The 18,510-nt window shown below is 40.7% G+C and overlaps 1 protein-coding gene across 1 annotated transcript in view; it reads right to left on the reverse strand.

The window, feature by feature from the left end:
* KIF5C (kinesin family member 5C) overlaps window positions 1–18,510 on the reverse strand; it is a 448,921-nt gene that overhangs the window by 87,480 nt on the left and 342,931 nt on the right. The window contains exons 21-22 of the mRNA XM_069225223.1: window positions 8,712–8,772; window positions 1,125–1,196 (exon numbers count right to left, since the gene is read on the reverse strand). Of these exons, the coding sequence (XP_069081324.1) occupies window positions 1,125–1,196; window positions 8,712–8,772 (133 nt within the window). The remainder of the gene's footprint in view (window positions 1–1,124; window positions 1,197–8,711; window positions 8,773–18,510) is intronic.

Here is an 18,510-nt window from a genome sequence, read left to right on the forward strand (position 1 = left end):
TGTGTGTGTGTGTGTGTGTGTGTATTTATGTATACTTAATGGGGGAGGGAAAATATATAAAAATGAATAACTTTGTATTTCAACCTCAGTCTCTACCCCAACCATCAGACTCATCCCAACCCTTTCTGCCTAGTATGGGCTCCCAAACCTTGTCTCCTTGATCCAATTCATTTAACTAACAGGCGCACATGTCCACCACTTTACTTATCCACTTCAATCCATCTATCCCTTTGAAAACAATACAGTAAAACACGAGGCCCCAAGAGAAAAAACTTAACACACTTACCACAACTAATTCACAAAGAAACAAAAATAACACCATTACGAATCTACTATCTTTCAACCTCTAACATCGGGTTAGGGAGTAGTGGTCTTCTCGATACAAATCGGTTCAACACCTCGTCGGGGTTAGTAAGCGCTATACAAATACAATTTGCAACTACAATTACTTGTTCAGCAATAAAGCAACAGCCCTTATAAATGACTGACGTCTGCTAAGTACAACTTCACGAGGTTGGGCCTGTGCAGCTCAAATGGTGGTGGAAGTGATTTCCTAAGTATGCTTAGGCCCTTGCTCTAAATCTGGCTCTAACAGTCTCATTTATGTAACAATAGATTACTTGGGGAAGGAATGATTCATCCAATTAAAACATTAAAAATAAAGAAATCGTCCAGCTGTCTTTATTCAAAAGTAACGTTGGCTTGCTTTTCTGCTCATCAAGGCACACTCAGCACATCAATATTTTATTCTTGCCCTGAGAGGTTTGCACTTAGTGCAAGTCAATTAGGAGAGAGCAAAGCATCAATAATCCACTAGCCCCGCCTTTGAAATGTTGACACGGAGGAGTATTAGGCACGCAGAGAAGTGTTAGCTTTGAAGTACTACTGCTCCCGGTAGAGATGCTGAGAAGACAAGTTCGAAAATAGACATTTCCCTTAATTATTTAGAACGTGGATGCTTAGTAGCTTCCATTTTCAGCGTTAAAAAGATTAAAACATATATATAATTTTCATGACATTGAACAATGCACTAAAGTGAGATACGGTGCACGGGAAAAGAGAATTCGCCGATCCTATAGTAAACAAACATAATATTTCCACATGCTTCAATTGTTTCCACTTACTTTTTTGACGCGTGTGGTGAGGTCTTGAATAAAAAGCTTGCGCAGGTTGTGAAGGGTTTGAAGTTCTCTGGCCTAGAAACAGAGAGGATCATCTCAGAATAATTCAGACACAGCACAGTATTTCACAGAGATCTATTTCAAGCACTGTCCCGGCATGCATCACGCCCTGTCATGGTTACGGGACATTACAGTAATATTTGTACAGCAAGAATTTCAGGCGAGAGGTGGGAGTCTGAACCCTCATAGATGGCAGCTGAACGCAAGGCTGCGTCAGTTTCCACTGCTTGCGGTAACAGTGCGATTCTTCTTGGCAAAAATTATGTTATTTACGTGAAATTTCTTTCTATGACAGAGCTTGCTGCTATCTCTTCAGATGCTGGGCGGCGTCACGAATCGCAATAACCCTGAACATCACCATTCAGCACAGGCTGAAAGCACCTGCCATTGGCCAACGGTCCCAAACAAAACACACCATCCTTTTAGAACTTTTGTCTTAGGTCTTAATTTCTAGTGGCATGGACAACTCCGATCTCTGTGCAAATCCATGTTTGTGTAGGAATCAGATTTACAGGAGATGCGAAATTTATCGCGCCAGGTATACACTGGGTGAGATAACGCGTTTTGCCCTGTTAAATTTCGTTTGGTCAACCTTCCAGAATTTAACAAAGGTAAAATGCCAAGCAATTACTGGGAAATTAACATTTTGTTGCGGTAGAATTAAAATCAACATGTTATTCCCCATTTTCTGGAAGACACTCATAATTGGTGCTATATATCACACGCCATGACTTTTGTCACCTGCTGCATGAGATTTCATTGGGTGTGATAAATATTGATCCAAACACCACTCGATTGGTAATGAGGCCTTAGTTTGGGATCTGTATTCAATTACTTATATCTTCTCTATCTCTCTAGACTTCTCATTTATCTGTTTCCTTTAATTCCCAATCCCTCCGTACATCACATATCTCCCTAAGCCGTTGTGATAACATGAGATTGCTACACAAATAATATGCACTTAATGCTAAGCATTAATATGACTGGTTAGCCCATCGTTGTTACACAAAACACAAGTAGTTTCAAAACCCATAAATCACGGGAATAATATCAAACGTGTCTCACCGTCCATAATTCACAGAAATTCCATCACTTACATAAATTCAGATTTCATCCAAGAGACGGGTTGCTCATGATTCAATCGCTTTTTTTTTTTTCCAAGTATGACAAGGCTTTTGAATAATCACAACTAAGGATCCGATTTTATCAACCACATTCAATCAGCAAAAATTTCAGGACAATAATATGGCACACAATAGATGTTGATGTTGCCGAAACACAGTGGCAGCTACTCTCTATGACAAGTGGGGAGGCAGAGTAGGAGAAATAGCGAAAAAAGGAACAGAGGAAATAAAAAAACATACATAAAAGAGTACATACCTGCTGCTGCTGGCCTCCGCCTCAGTACTTTCCTGCTCCTGTTCTTATTCCTGACTCCAGGAGGTGCAAACTGCACAGACATCCAGACGCTGCTCTCATGCTGGGAACACTATTACTCAGCATGAGAGAAGTGCCATGATTGGTCTGAGGGGGCTGGTTTGACGCTCGCTCAGGGACAGGGATCCTCTGCCTGTCCTACATCCGCCTGATCAATACAGCTCTGGTTGGAAAAGTCTAAGTGCACATGTCGGTTTGGCCGTCCTAAGACAGCCAACCAAACCAACATGCGCACTTACAGTCCTCCTCCCTGCTGCTCGCTGTCAGTGTCAGAATGGCCCCACCCTAAGACTTGGCTGGCTCTGCCTCAAAGTAAGCAATGTAACATACAAAGCTTTTGCAAACCTAATAGTTCTTGCTTTTAATTCCCCACCACAAGACTATTGGCTTTAATATGCTTATTTGCTTTGGCAAATTTTATACTTCGAAAATGACCAACTTATTATGAGGCTACGAATCAGTAATGTAGCCATGGTAAAGCATGATAAACTATGCCACAAATATTCAAAGTTCACCTTGTGTGTGTGCATATGCTGCACAGGTGACTATCTTTTAATATTTTTTGTTATACTTTTATAAAACACATTCCAGGATGGCTATCCATGCATACACGTGCATGGGCAGCCTTCATGAATTTTTTTGTTTTGTTTTACAATGGAACAAAAAAACATTAAAAGACGGCAGCCACCAGTTCATCCACATGCATAAGCATCCATCTTGGAATGTTTTTATTTTGAACAACAATTAAAAATATTTACATTCACAGATGGGCACGTGAATCTGGACATGTGAGTATGCACACACACAAGTGTTGCATCCTCCCCAGGCTGGGTACTCTTAAATGAATACGCCACACAGACAGCTTGGTTTTACACATGTTTATTCTTCTGCGTGTAATCACAAACTCAACATTCGAAACAAGAAATCTATTCACCACAGTTGAACTCTTACGTCAGAGTTCTACGGAGAACATCAGAAACCAAAATGGTTCAGTCAGTGCAAACTCACAATACACTGCATCTCCCCCTTGTTTATCAAAAAATACTATTTTTACAGCGATATATACATGCACATTACAACTCCCCTATAAGATGTTGTGGAGCTCTGACCAAGTGCCCAGGTCACGTCCTCTAAGGCTGTGATGAGAGAAGAGAAGTGTCCATAACGGACACAGGTGATGTAGGGACAGATTCAGTCAAGGGGCTCTCTACAGTCTCAATTGAACCAGTCTAATTTCTGATATCAGGAAATGGTGAATGAGAAGGCAGATGCCTGAAATGTGAATAATCTTGCGTAATTGAATTTCCAGGAAAGTGAACATGTGTCCTTTGCTAGTCCCAACTTCAAAGGCCTCAGCACCAAAGGGAGCATCAGATTTGCGTTTTCTCTGTTACACCAATACTCAAACTTCTTAATTGAAAATAATGTTATTTACACATCAACGCTTGTCGGCATATACTTTCATAGTTTGTTTACGGCACAAGTCTGTTCGACAAAGTTCACCATCATGGTTCTCCCAAACATCAGGGAAGCAGGAAATTCACCTGTTGTTGAATGAGTAGTCGAGCCGCAAGCTTGAGGAGTATCATGGAGAGTGGACTTCAGATTAAGCTTCATCAATTTAGCACACCAGACAGTCTTTTTAAGTGTGCTCATAAAGCGTTTGACAACACCATTCGCTTGTAGCCAAAGAGGTGCAATTTTCTGATGCTTTACATGGAGATGATTAAGAAAGGCTTAGGATTCTTGAATGCTGAAAGGCGGACCGCTGTCACACTTTAGAATTAAAGGACACCCCATATTGCAAAAATGCCATCTAACATCTGGATGACTCTTTGTTGAGTAATCGATGCATGATTTCCTACTAACAGAAAATGGGAGTATTTGTCGATAATCAACATCAGGTGATGTCCATTCTCAAGAGGAACCAGGAAATCAACAGCGATTCTCTCCCACACATGGTTTGGTAAATCTGATACATGCAAGTTATGTTGAGTGATCTTGGGAGGTAAGCAATTGTACAAATGACAAGCCTTCAACTCTCTTTCAACCCTCTCGTCAAGATGGGAAAACCCAACTATCTTGGAGACCTCGTTTAGTGGCAACTATTCCACGATATCCTTCATAGACCACTTCAATTACTTGTTGTCGTAGACACTCTGGTATGACAATTCTTGAATCTTGTAAGACAATACCTTCTTGAGTAACAGACAGTTGTCTTTTACATTTTTGATCTTCTGATATTTGTGTCACATGAGAGGCTGAGTCTGCTGTTTCCAGGATTGGTGCCCAAAAATGTTCTTTGGTTTCCATATGTCACTGTCCTTGCTTGTTGCAGTAATAATTTGCTCCAAAGTAATAGTGCAGAGGTATTGTACTTTCCCATGAAGTTAATGTACACTATACTGGCACTTGTGAAAAGTAGTCAGCAGGGTTTTGATCTTTCCCTGGTTGGTGCACGATAGATATTCTTGTAGTCTCAAACCCCAATGTTCACTTCTATCAGGTATCTTGGCTTTTAGATTGCCAAGGATGGTAAGTAATTTGTGATGATCACTTACAAGAGTGAAAGAGTTTCCATTTAGGAATACGTGGAAACGTTCACAAGCCCATACCAATGCTAAACTTTCTTTCTCAGGTTGTGAACAGGCACGTTCAGTTTTTTACAAACTGGCCTGTGCCACAATATGCCTTTGAGCATCTGGGTGTCCAATGTGTTAGGCAGGGATCGCATCCGACGTGACTGGGCTTGCGTCAACAACCTCTGCATGAACTTTTTATCAAAGTTGGCCATTTCAGTGGCATTCTCAATTGAATGCTTGATTTTCTTAAAACTTTAATCACAGCCATGTGACCAGTAAATTAAAGCATTTCTTTTTGTTAAGTCTCTTAAGGGAGCACTTACTGTGGCAACATCACATATCTGGAACAGCAACTGGCAATGCCAAGGAATGAAAGCAACATGGTAACAACTTGGGGGGGATTGGTGGCTGACAAGGCTTGTTCTTTAGTTGGATCCAGAGTCATAACTTAATCAGAAAAGATATTGCCAAACAATTTGAGTTTTGTTTTGTGGCACTCACTCTTCTCTGCATTCAAGATTAGAACTTCATTAGCACGTAATCGACAAACTCACCATGTTGTTTTCATGGTGCCCCAAAGACCAGTATGTCATCACCATAATTGAAAGTATTCATGAGACGCTGTACTATACGTCAAATCACATCTTGAAAATGTTCAGCAGCTGATGGCACACCGATTCCTAATATTTTATATCAACAAATAAATGTGACCAGAAAAGTTAGTAATTTTCTTCAAATTCCAATTGATGATATCCTTTGTTCAGATCAAGGCAAGAAAAGACTTTGGGCACCATTAAGCTATGTGATGATGATGGCAATATGAGGACCTCCATGTCGTTCTCTTAAAATCGCCTTGTTAGCTTGACGCATAACACAGATGCGTACAGCTCCTTCATTGTCCTTTTTGGGCATAATGTTTATCAACACACCACTGTCGATAACAAAGGGTATGGAGCACCCATTTACCATTAGTGTAATTTTCGGACAATGTTTGAATGACTTTTGTGATTTTACTCATTGACTTTTCTTTGACTCGTATTCTTCTTCGCATGCGGCCAGTCTGACACGCGCACGCTTTTCTGAGGTAAATATCAACATTGCACATCAGTCTTCCTCACTCTCACTGGACAACGAAACTGAAGAACTCTTAGATGAAAATTTAGATGACAAACTGCTTTTAGTATCAATTTACCTCAGCTGATGTTGCCACTTGGCCTTGTGGGCGTGAATGGAGTATCGCTTCCCGGAAAGTTAAAGTGTCCATTTTGTTTTCTCGCTTGGATGCATGTAGTTTTTCCTTTGCCTTGCAAACCATTACAAAATGGTTCTCCATCCCAGAGCCCTTGCATACTTGTGCAATGGCAGGACATTTACCTTCAAATGGAAACAAAAATCTGTGTCTGAAGCACAGCTCCCCTTTCCTTGGAGACAACATTTTGTGTCCTTCAGCCTTGGGTTTCTGCTTCTTTTCACCTTGGGCACCTACAGCCTCCATGTCAGCAGCTTGTCAATCTGCATGTTCCTCATCTCTGGCAGCCATGTGTGCTCGCTGCAGACTAAGGACCTTATTACGACCTTGACGGAGGGGTTTTCCTCTATCACAAATGTGGCGGATATCCTGTCCACCGTATTACGACCCCATTATATTCAATGGAGCTCGTTATACAGTGGATGGGATATCTGTCACATTTGGGATGGAGGAAAGCCCTCAGTCAAGGTTGTAATAAGGCCCTTAGTGTTGCTCTCAGCATTCTTCTTCTGAATGAATCTGAAAAACAAACACTTATCACTTTAAGACGTTTGGCTTCTTCAAAATTGAATTAATTGAACTTGCAATGTTTGATGAGTGTATCAAGTATTTTAAAAAAGTTTCTGATTGTTTCACTAAATCTCTATCTTTCCTGACTGAAAATATATCTTTTGTAATAGACATTCGGCATTGGATTGAACTTGGCGTTTAGCTCTTCTTTGATCTGACGGTATGAGACTATGTTAATTTGTGACAGTTTCTTTATTACCTCTCTTACTACTTCACGGCAACATTTTTGAGGTAATTGGAAATCTTTTTATCTGTTTATTCCAGGACATTGATGAAATCATCAAACATTTCTATCCAGGCAGTTCATCTGCTACGAATATTTTGCTTTTTGGCTGTATCAAAGGGAAGTGGCAGCTTTAGGAATACAGCAGCATCATAATCTGTGGAACTTTCTGCTGTTGACAGCAGAGCTCACTCTGTCAACATCTGCTGCCAACTAGTACTGGCACCTTCCTCAAGCACTAGCCGCGTGTTACCACCTAGGCCTGTTGCCCCCGCTTTCTGGTTGTGAGGCACTGTTTTCTTCTTTAGCAGTGAGTAGCAGCTTTGTTTCTTGCGTGGGTTCTTCCCCCTTCTTGCCTCTTTGCATTATATTTGTTTTCTCCTGCCTTTAGCACTGTGGTACTGTATGATTTATAGGCCAATGCTCTGTAGTGGCACAGTTCCCCTTTCAATACCTCACCAGCAGGTTCCTGCCCAATAATACACACATTTCTCTGGAAGGCCTTTCTCTTTTTGGAAAGCTTGGCACTGGGTGGAGTGGTGCTTTGACTCCACATACGCCAAATGTTGATCTTAACTGAGGCACGCGGCATGGACGAGCAGTTTGCTGAACCACAACAAACTCTCTGGGAGAGCACTGTCGATCTTCAGGTTATGGATGCCCCCTATCTTGTTGCCAGATGTAGCGTCCTTCCTATCCCGGGTACTAGTAAATTAAAATGCCACACATAGAGCTTGGTCTTACACACCTTCATTCATCTGCGTGGAACCATGAACTCAGCACCTGAAACATGAAATCTATCCACCACACCCTAACACTTACATCACAGTTCTATGAAGTCCACCAGGAACCAAAAGGGTCCAGTCATTGCTAACTCACAAGACACTACAATGAGCCACAATCCCAGAAAGGTATTTGACATGCTTTGTAATTAGCAAATATCAAAAAAATATCAATACCCATTTTAACCTGGCAACTGTGCTCAATCGAGATCAAGAGGTAGGTGTCATTGTCTGTGAACCAAGGCAAGAGTGCACTGTAAATATATACTTCAGACCTTTACAAGGAAATACAGTTTAACATGTGCTCTTAATGGCAGGGGTGTCAGAACTTCAAAAAAAACTTTAGTTAAAACTTTACGAAGATAAAAGTGTCCTTTTTGATACAAATGATGGTATTTCAAAAGATGAAAGACAGCTATAGCTATGCTGTAAAGACACTGCAGAGTGAAATCATGAAGATAAAATTAGAAATTCTCAGAACCTCCATTAGAACCTTTGTTTCCACCACGGTATTTGAATGATTAAGACATCTCTCGGTGTTGGGTAGGTGTCTGGAGGTAATATTCTGACATATGTGGACACGCATTCCGAAATTCAATAAGAGCCTTCATGTCTTAGGGCCTTTCCTTCGGAATCAACAGTTAAGAACTACACATATCATCATTCAAAATCTTTACTATGACGTACCACAGTTTCCTCCAATCCTTTAAGATCTTCTCTGGCTTGCTCCCTTTTTTCATTAAGCAACCTGCAATAAGAATATATTTTAATCACTTGCTTCAGAGACATTTATTACACAGGTAATAAAACATACACAGAATATTACTTCACAAACTATTGCATTTCTCATAATAATTTGAAATTCTAATGTCATTGAATGTAATAGGGCATACACTCTCGGAGTGTGCCCTGTATACCTTTTTAAGGTGCACCGTAGCACAAACAGGGACAATGCACCTTTTACATATTAGGGCCCAGGATTTTTGCTTGCGTTTCTCATTTTTGTGTGTCTAAAGAATATAAGTAACATGATTTCCAGTCAGGCTCTTTAGAACTGGTGAACTGGCTATACTTAAACCATGTCTGACAAACAACTTTGAAATAAATCCATATTGTGAAATATGGGAACCATTACGGGGAATCACTAATAAGCAGATATTCAAATGGCAGCCAGCTAATGGAAGTTTCAGCACAACGAATGTGCAGTCCCCAAGAACCCTTCCCCGCATCGAGACCAAGGAATGCAAACTTTGTAAGACGTCTCTGTCCCTTTTAGCAAGGAATGCAGCAGATACACCAAACTAAAATGGTAACATAGAGGAAAGAGAAACAGCAAAACCCTGAATGTGTTTATGCTCCTGAAACCCAAGAGCCTACAATCTTTCCTGTTCCAGATTCTGACACAATAACACAAAAAACAATCTGGTCCATGTTCTTGCCTGATGATAAGTAAACAAACAGGTGACAGGTGACTATCACCAAATCTAGCCAAGGGCTCTAAAACAGCAGGCTTCACAGAGTGTGTTACACAAAAACATCAATAAACACATTTATTGCAATTTTTCTTATTATACTGGTCACTGTGGTAAGTGTGTCTGCAAAATACCACAGCTAAAGAAGAACTGCTTCAAATAATCAAAGGCCAAATCAGAAGGACATCAATTCACCTAAATGTCAGGGGTAGCGAAAGTGACATCACATGCCTTTTGACCTTCTCTCTCCATCACATACACATGCTTACAAATACAGACACACACTCACACACACACACACACTCTGCTTACACATAGACGGACATTCACACACACACACACACACAAACTCTTACATAAACACACTCAAACTCACGAGCAAGCACACAACGTACATGTAAAATAATTTCTTTCATTACCTCAGCTGCCAGGGAAATTCCTATTTCAGCTATTTTAACTCTATTTTTTATTACACTAATAGCAAATAAAGTAATATTATTCGCAATTAGGATCATATAAAATGATAGAAAGAAGGAGAGTGGAGCCCCAACCGACATCCATAAGGACTTGCTCCTCCTGTGTTTCTGGCACTGATTTTGCCACCTCTGAGGTCAAGGGAGACAAAAGCAGTGAAAGGGACTGCAAGGGGCAAGCCCGGGGTCTCCGCACCCACCACTGCCAACTCCTAGATAACATCCATGTCTAATCAAAAAGTGAAAATGTGATCGTACATAAATATTTATAACCATAGTTTTTACACTTACCAATAATTCACAAAGGTACCCGTGGTGGGCGTATATCTATTTATAGGTAGGGAGATCCTTGTCACGAGTGCAAGATTTTCCCAGCCATTACTCATACTAGGGCATTCTAAGTGAGCGTCCCAAAACATGGTTTACCATAGAAGTTTGGAAAAGCCTACAAACTACTATATGCTAGCATTTCCAAACTCCAATCCATTCCTTTCCACTGTGGACAGGGTCAAAAATGTAATGCAGCACATGGCTGTTGTAAATCACCTTCCCGGTTGTGAAGGAGAAATGACCACTTGCATGTTAATGGTACATGGAAAATATTTTCCCTGCAAAGAAAAGAAAGTAATAAAAGTACATTTGCACAGGAGATCCTCTTCCTTCTGTGCAGATTTCTCCCTTATGGAGAACGCCACCCAGCGTAAATAGGACCCTGCTGCGAATGCCACCTGACCTTCCCAAAAGTATGTCTGGAAGCCTGTACCTGGAGCAGCTTTCCAGGCAAAGTTCTGGGAATTTTTGTGAATTCCAGATTGTCACAAATTTACATTCAGTCAGAGGGGGATCTAATCTAATCTTTTGACTTTCCTTGTGAATCATACCCTTGGTGATCTAGAACTGGATGCAGCTCTTGTTGGTAAAATACCACTTTTGCTATTTTTAACATAGTTGAAAGTAGGAGTACGTCTGTTTAACGCTACACAATAAGTAATTGTTAAGATAGATCTGTTTGGATTTTGAAGCACTATGAGTCAGAGTAACAAGAACGTTTTCTCTCAAAAACTATACACTTAAGAAAATTCAGTTCTTCTCATATCTTGGAGTGGTCATTGACAACTCTGGCTACTGGCCTCATCTTATTCAATTCAGGAGGTTAAGATTTGCTCTGCCACAAGGAGCTGTTAGATTTTGCTGCCAGGCAATTTTGAAGTAACAAAACACATCATGCTCTCTGGAACAAGCAAAAGTACAATTATGTTCATAAGAGTTAATAGTAAATATTATTTATAATGTTTATATTTGACGTTTTGGTAAAGAAATGCTTGAAACATTGCCACCATGGCACTATTACTGAGTGAAAAGGGAGACTACAGGGAGGATACAGATTTAGAAGTCTCAGCACATCAGCTCTGTTAAAGCAAAAAACAGACACCCTAAAGGTCAGGATATAGATATCACTTTACTGCAGCCAATGTGCCCCCAACATGACTAAATCACAATGCTATCTTACGTATCACCAGATACTTCAGATGCACTGACAGCCATGGTTCGCACAATATTTTCAAAACACTACCATAATTAAAATTGTTTGTTAGAGCCATCTCCTTTGTTCAAAGAAATGTACGTCATCTTTTTACTGCAGTTTCAAAATACTTATCATCCCTGTGTCAATATCTTTTATTGAACATGCTAAAAACCTATTTCATGGTGGTAGAATCGATAAGATTTCAAAATCACAAAGCATTTAGGATGACACAAACACGTATCACATGTGTATAAATTTCCCATATTGAAAATATAGATCTCATTACAAACTGACTTCCACCTCTTCTGCCACGATGCAACACTGGTAAATTCCATGACAGCCTAATTTTAAAAATGTTTATTCATGCCAGCTATGAATCTCTGGTACTTATTGGATTAGTAGAAAAATGATTGAGGTTGTCAATGTTTTAAACAACCAATTATCTATTTTCATTTCAACATATTTGATTAATCTAGAACTCCCAGGAAGATTACAGTTACCAGAAAAAACAGTTTATTTTCAATTCGCTTACAGTGTTTGTGTAAAAGAGTGAAAGAAAGCTTACATGAAGACGAATGAAAAGAAACATTTTTGGTTACAAACTTTTTAATAGTTCAATGAATAAAATACTTCAGGGCTTTATTTATAGTTTGGTTGATGGATTATTGTGTCAAACATCACAAATGTAGACAGTTTCCAGCCACCATATTGTAAATGCATAATAGCCTATGGCATTTGAAGAAGTGGCTCCCCTCACCCGCCAGCATCAGCAGCTGCAAACGTTTAAAAATAAAACAATAATAAGCAATGTTTATTATCATTTTAATTTTAAATGGGCGGGGCCAGGAAGGGTATGCACAGAGCACTCCCCCCAGTGCTCATGTATGTTTGGCTGGTCGTCTTGGGCTTGTCAAATACACTTGCACACAGGGCTCTCTCCAACCTGGCACTGTGTTGCCAGGTTGGAGAAAGCTGGCCCAAGCTCTCACTCTGCCTTGGAGCGCCCAGGCAGGGCGCTCCAGCCAATTAGAACACTGCTCTGGGCAGCGTCTTGATTGGCCGCAGGGCAGGCTGGGAGCCTGTGCCTGCAGTGCGGCGGAGGGCAGCGGTGCACTTAAGGTAAGGTGTATATATATATATATATATATATATTTATATATATATATATATATATATATACATACATACATACATACATACACACACACACACACTTTTTTTATTTTGTTTTGTTCCTCTCCCGCCACTTTGCACAGTTGCCACCCGTGTCTAGGCATTTGGAATATGGCAGACAGCATTATTGTTACGTTTTGATAGACCATCCCATCCACCAAACCCTAAATAAAGATCTTGACTATTACCAATTCAACCACTTTATACAGTGGTCCAAACTACCAAATCTGGGCACCTATAGAACCGATTAACAGTTGAACTTTTGATTAAAAACCCTGATAATTTAAGAAATCCGGTCAAATATATAGTTCCATGCCATACCCTTAACAGGGCTCATCTCATTGTTACTTAGTTATACAGCAGGAAAATTTAAGTTTTTGTAATTTCATTACAAAATGCATGACATTTTGTGGAATGTAGAAGGCCAAAGAGTATTAGTTTCTCTATTTCTCAAGGGGAAGATTCATTTGGGGGGTTCTATGATGAGATCGAGGAGGTATTATCTTTATGAGAATATTTGGAAGGTGAGAAAGTGACTTAGTAGGTTACACTGGAAAATCAAGATCAATGTTGCCTAAAATAATAGAACATAAAAAAGTGAAAATCAGCTAACGTTAAAGCGTTAGGGTATTACGTTTCCTAACTCTCACAGATCTAACCTACCGTTCTGTTTTTAATGTATTTTGACTTTGTTTTAAATACTGCCCTAATATTCTTACAGTAGTTCCGTAGCAAAAGTAGAATTTAGGTTTTTTGCTACCTGGAAATACAGATTTTAGGATCACAAAACACACATTTTTTTCATGACAATTCAGTGAATTTCTAAATATTTGCAGTCAGCATAATAGTTTCATGTGTTTATTTTAGATGGAAACAATCTCGATGCACTTTACATTAATGTTTTTTACTTTGACCTACAACACTGTGTTGCATGTGGTAATTATTGTTTCTCCCAAAAAAAGCATTTCAGCAATGTCTCCCGTACCACTCTCTCTCCTGACCTACTTCTTCTTTTTTCTGTATTTGTCTTAAAATATGTTGGTTTACTATTAGACTATCTCCTTTACTGATGTTCTTTTTCAGGTCGAAATAGAAACAGCTCTTGCTGTCTGAAAGACCTCATTTTATCACTTCTTCAAAAAAGTACATTAAGAATAAGCGCAGAGACACAGAGACCTTGGGGTCACTTCCCTTGAACCAATCATTCTCACATGAATTTCATGAACTGCTATTGACTAGATGGTCTGAGCATCAAGGTCAGGTCATTTTGAGAATGGTTTAATTGTCCTTTTTCTGTATCAAACAGGTTTCGGTGATTGTGCCATCAAGAAGTCCTTTACTGAGGAAAGAGCATGTAGTTTGAGACTAGTAGGCGTTCTTTGATGTATTTACTTTACTGACACAATGACAATTTATTTGCTCATTCATGGCATCTCTTTTTAGTAAGTGCTCGAAGTCCGTATGCTTTGGCCTCTCAATAGGGAACAGTGCTATCTAATAATTGTCCTTCTGTGTTCCTTTGTTTCAGTTTGCAGTCATGAAAATATGTTGGATTTGCAGTATTTTTTGTTCACAATTTAAGGAAGTTCTCACATAGGCTTTCCTGAAGATGCAGCAACAGTGCTCAACCTTTGTAAAAAAATAAAATAAAAAACAAAAGGTACCTACTATGCAATATACTATGCAATATATTGCTGCATATGCCTTTCAACTTACATTCACACTTACAAAGAAAGCTTCAGTTTTGAACACTTGTTCACAAATTCATCTGTAAGGGTAGGGCTGAAGTCTGCTGATGCAGCCTTTTCATCAAAGGGGCCACGATCTAATATTCCTTACAGGTGTGGCCCAGTATGCTACGTAATTATCGGATTTTCTTTCAAGGGTAAGCACACACACACACACACACACACAGACAGACATTATCCAGACTGTTATCAAACACTCCCCACTAACAAAAAACACGAGCTATTGGCTTTGCCAATGCCTTTTTTTTTTATTTTTATAGGAATGATAGTTCCCTTTTATTTTCGAAATAAACGATCATAGACAGTCCCACAAATCTCATATCAATTGAATGATTAGGGTCTAATTTACAAAGCTATTTGCACACCAATATATAATGTAAGTGTGCAAATAGCAGCAGGGCAAGTTCATATTTATGATTCAAACAGTGAAGAACAGTGGGATTTTGCCCTTCTAAATGGATATAAAATGTTAAGTGTGAGTGAGTCTTTTCCCCATGCATCAGCTTTTTTCTTTCTATGGTGATGAAACTTGCAAACAGAGGATAGCACCCTGTGTGTTAACACATTTGCAGGTACATTTTCACCATCAAAAGGGTTTGATTGATTGATGGTATTATTATACTGCACTTCATACCCATATTGTGGGCAACAAAGCACCTTGCCAGAAAGGAGGAAGCTACTTGTGCGTTAGTGTATGTTTGTCAAAGGTCTACTTTAGTTTTGAGTTCAAGTGGTCAGTGACCAGACAGGTGATCGGATATTGACTTAGAATGCAACACTTAGTGATGTAATGGATGAGGGATAGAACCAACGGTTTAGACTTGTGTTGGCTGCTGGCAATAATTTGTTCTCAGATTCCTGTTAATTTTCATCAATTTGAGTACTTCTTTGGTTGCAGCAGCATGGTGTCCTCTTGTGGTGTGGTGCGCATGAGTGTATGCCAGTTATGAGATGGAAAAGATTGGAAATCGATCTGAATGGCTTATATTACTACCATCCTACGTATGACAAGAAGTAGAGACAGTGAATAATTAGTATGGATTAAGATCTTAAGGGTTAGAGTACTCCATTTCATACTACGGACTATTTACTATAATACACAAATGGATTATGGCAAAAGAGGCATATCTTTTAGGTTGGTTGTTAAGTCCCAGACAATATAGTTAATGCTCAATCCACATAGTTAATAATCACTAATAAGCCACATGGATGACTATGGCTGCTGATAAATTAGGAGGAGGGCAGGTGTCTTTGGACCCATTTAGATGCCTGCAGTTGTCTTCTTGTCATGGGTGTTTGGTCAGAGGGGTGCCCAATTGACATAGAAAGTAGCTATACTGCAAGATAGATGTGTTTCAAGATGTATACCAGAAGAAGTAGTATGTAATGTAATGTAAGGTGGATTTGTAGAGTGCTGCTTGTCACATGTAAGGTTATCCAGACACTCAGTAGTTGATTGTAGGCCTGTGGTGAGGCTGGGCCTGAGTACAGTCAGTCTGAATGGTCTTGAAAGAAGACTAATTGAAAAGCTGGGTTTTCAGCTTCTTGTGGATTCCAAGTAGTGAGGAGGAGGCCCTGATGTTTTTGGGGAAACGTTCCAGGATTTGACAGCATGATAGGAGAATGATCAACCTCCTGTTCTGCTTCTGTGGATGTAGGGTGTGTGTATGTATGTGTGTGAGTGATGCTGAGCAAAAATGTCTGGTGGGTTGGTGGATCTGAAGCTGGTGGTTGAGGTATGCGGGTTCCGTGTTGTGTAGTGACTTGAATGCGTAGGTCAGAAGTTTGAACTGACACTGCTTCTGGATGCCAGTGGATCTTTCTGAGGAGTGGTGTGGGTCCCAAGCGGGCGGTGGAGGACAAATCTGGCAGTGGCGTATGGGATGATTTGAAGAAGATAGTTTGAGATGCTGGTGTAGAGTATGTTGCTGTAGTCCAATTTGCTTATGATTAAGGCCTGCATGATAGTACGCCTAGTGTCCAGCAGAAGTCACCTGAAGATTTTACACAGCATGGTGTGGGACATGGAAGCATGTGGAGGTGACAGCATTGACCTTGGACTTCATGGTGTGGTTGGTGTCCAGGATGAGGCCTAGGCTCCTAACGTGGTCAGCTGAGGTGGGTGTGGATCTCAGTTCGGCTGGCCACAATTGTGGAGTCCAAATGTGAGCTCCTATTCTCTAAGATCAGCACTTGAGTTTTGTCGGTGTTGAGCTTGAGGCAGTTTACTTTCATCCAATTGGCAACACTGGTCATACATTGTTTCAAATTTGCCTCGGTGGTGATGGTGTCATCTGAGAGGGGAAGAAATGAGCTGGGTGTCGTCAGTTTAGGAGATGATGTTGGTTCTCTAGGATCTTATGATGTTAGCCAGAGGTGTCATGTACATGTTGAAGTGTGCGACTGAGTGAAGATCCTTGCAGGACTTCATAGATGAGGTCCTTGGGTTCTGATGAGAATGGCCTGTACCTGACTCGTCATGTTCTTCTGCAGAATAAGGAAGATATCCATTTTGAATGCTGGTCCTTACATTCCTGCTGGGTGTAGTATGCTGATGTGTGTATGGTGGGAGATGGTGTTGAAAGTGGCGAATGGTCGAGGAGGATGAGGGTGGTGGTCTGATCATGGGCGAGGATAGTGCGTAGGTCGTCTGCAGACGTGATGAGAGCTGTTTGATGTTGTGGTTCTTTTGGAATCCGGTTTGCAGGTCGTCCAGGAGTTTGTGACATTCTAGGTGGTCAGAGATTTGCCTGTTGATGGTCTTCTTGATGAATTTGGCTGGGAAGGTGAACAGCGAGATGGGTCAGTGGTTGCTGAGTACTTCAGGGTTGGCTGAAAGTTTTTTGAGAAGGGCAGTGACTTTGGGGTGTTTCCAGCTATCCAGGAAGGTGGCTGTCTTGAGGGAAGTGCTGATGATGGAAATGAGTGCAACGCTGATCGTGGCTCTTCCTTGGTTGTAGGTATGGGGAGGGCATGGATCTGTGGGTGCTCCAGAGTGGATTTTTGTTTTTCATTATTGCTGCAGAGACCCCAATGGATAGAGGGCTCCATGCTGTCATTTGGTAGTCTTTGGTTGATGAGGTTGGTAAGCTGGGAAGGTCGATGGGGTTAGATGAGGTTTGAAAAGTTCCCTGCAGTGTTGGGAGGTAGGTTAAATTCTCATGGTGAGGATCTTTTTCTTGGTCTCTTTCACTTGATGGTGATAGTGTCTAAGTGCGGCCTTGTAAGCGTTTCTTGCAGAAGTTCCTCGGGTGGTTCTCTATTTCCTTTTGAGTTGTTTGCAAACTCTCTTAGATTCTTTTAGATCAACATTGTACCAGTTTGCTTGTTTACTGCATCGTTTGGGTTTGGTGTTTTACTGAGGCACAAGGGTATTGGTACAGATGGTAATCCAGCTGTTGAAGTTGTTTGTGTCATTGATGACGTTTTTTGGGTCTGGGTAGTTTATTGGAGGGAATTGAGCCATTCTGTTTCTGTAACTTTCTTCCAGAAGTGGCTTGGGGTGTTGCTAGACTATGTAAAGGTGGTTGGTGGCCCTGTTATGTGGAAGTGGACAATTAAGTTGTCTGTTCATGTGACCAGAGTGATGTGGCTGACTTTAACCTTGCCGCTTAAAGAGAAGATGGGATTCAGGGTGTGGTCAGTGATGTGGGTAGGGCCTGGTACAAGCTGAATGAGGCCGATGTTTTGTAGACTTTTAAGCAAATCCATGGACTTGAAGTCAGTGGGGTTGTTGAGATGAAAGATGAGATCACCTAAGACTGTGAAGTCTTTGGTGCCCATGGCAAGGGGGATGGTGAGATTGGGGAGGAGGTCGCTGAAGTGGATGCGAAGTCCAGGTGGCTGGCAGGTAAGGGTGTTTTACTGTCTGTCTGAAGCTTGAAATGCACGCGTTCCATAAAAGTGGCTTCTGGGTCAGTGAAAGAGATACACATGATGGTGTCTCTGTGGACGATGGAGAGTCGTCCTCCTGCTTAATAGGGTCAGTCCTGGAGCTTGATTTTGTAGCTAGTATGGATGGCTGCGATGATGTCTGGTGCCGATGTGGGGTTAGGCACGTTTCAGTGAGGAGGTCAGGTGCATTGGAGTCAATGA

The sequence above is a fragment of the Pleurodeles waltl genome, chromosome 3_1 (assembly GCF_031143425.1).
Source record: "Pleurodeles waltl isolate 20211129_DDA chromosome 3_1, aPleWal1.hap1.20221129, whole genome shotgun sequence".
Classification (NCBI taxonomy): Eukaryota; Metazoa; Chordata; class Amphibia; order Caudata; family Salamandridae; genus Pleurodeles; species Pleurodeles waltl.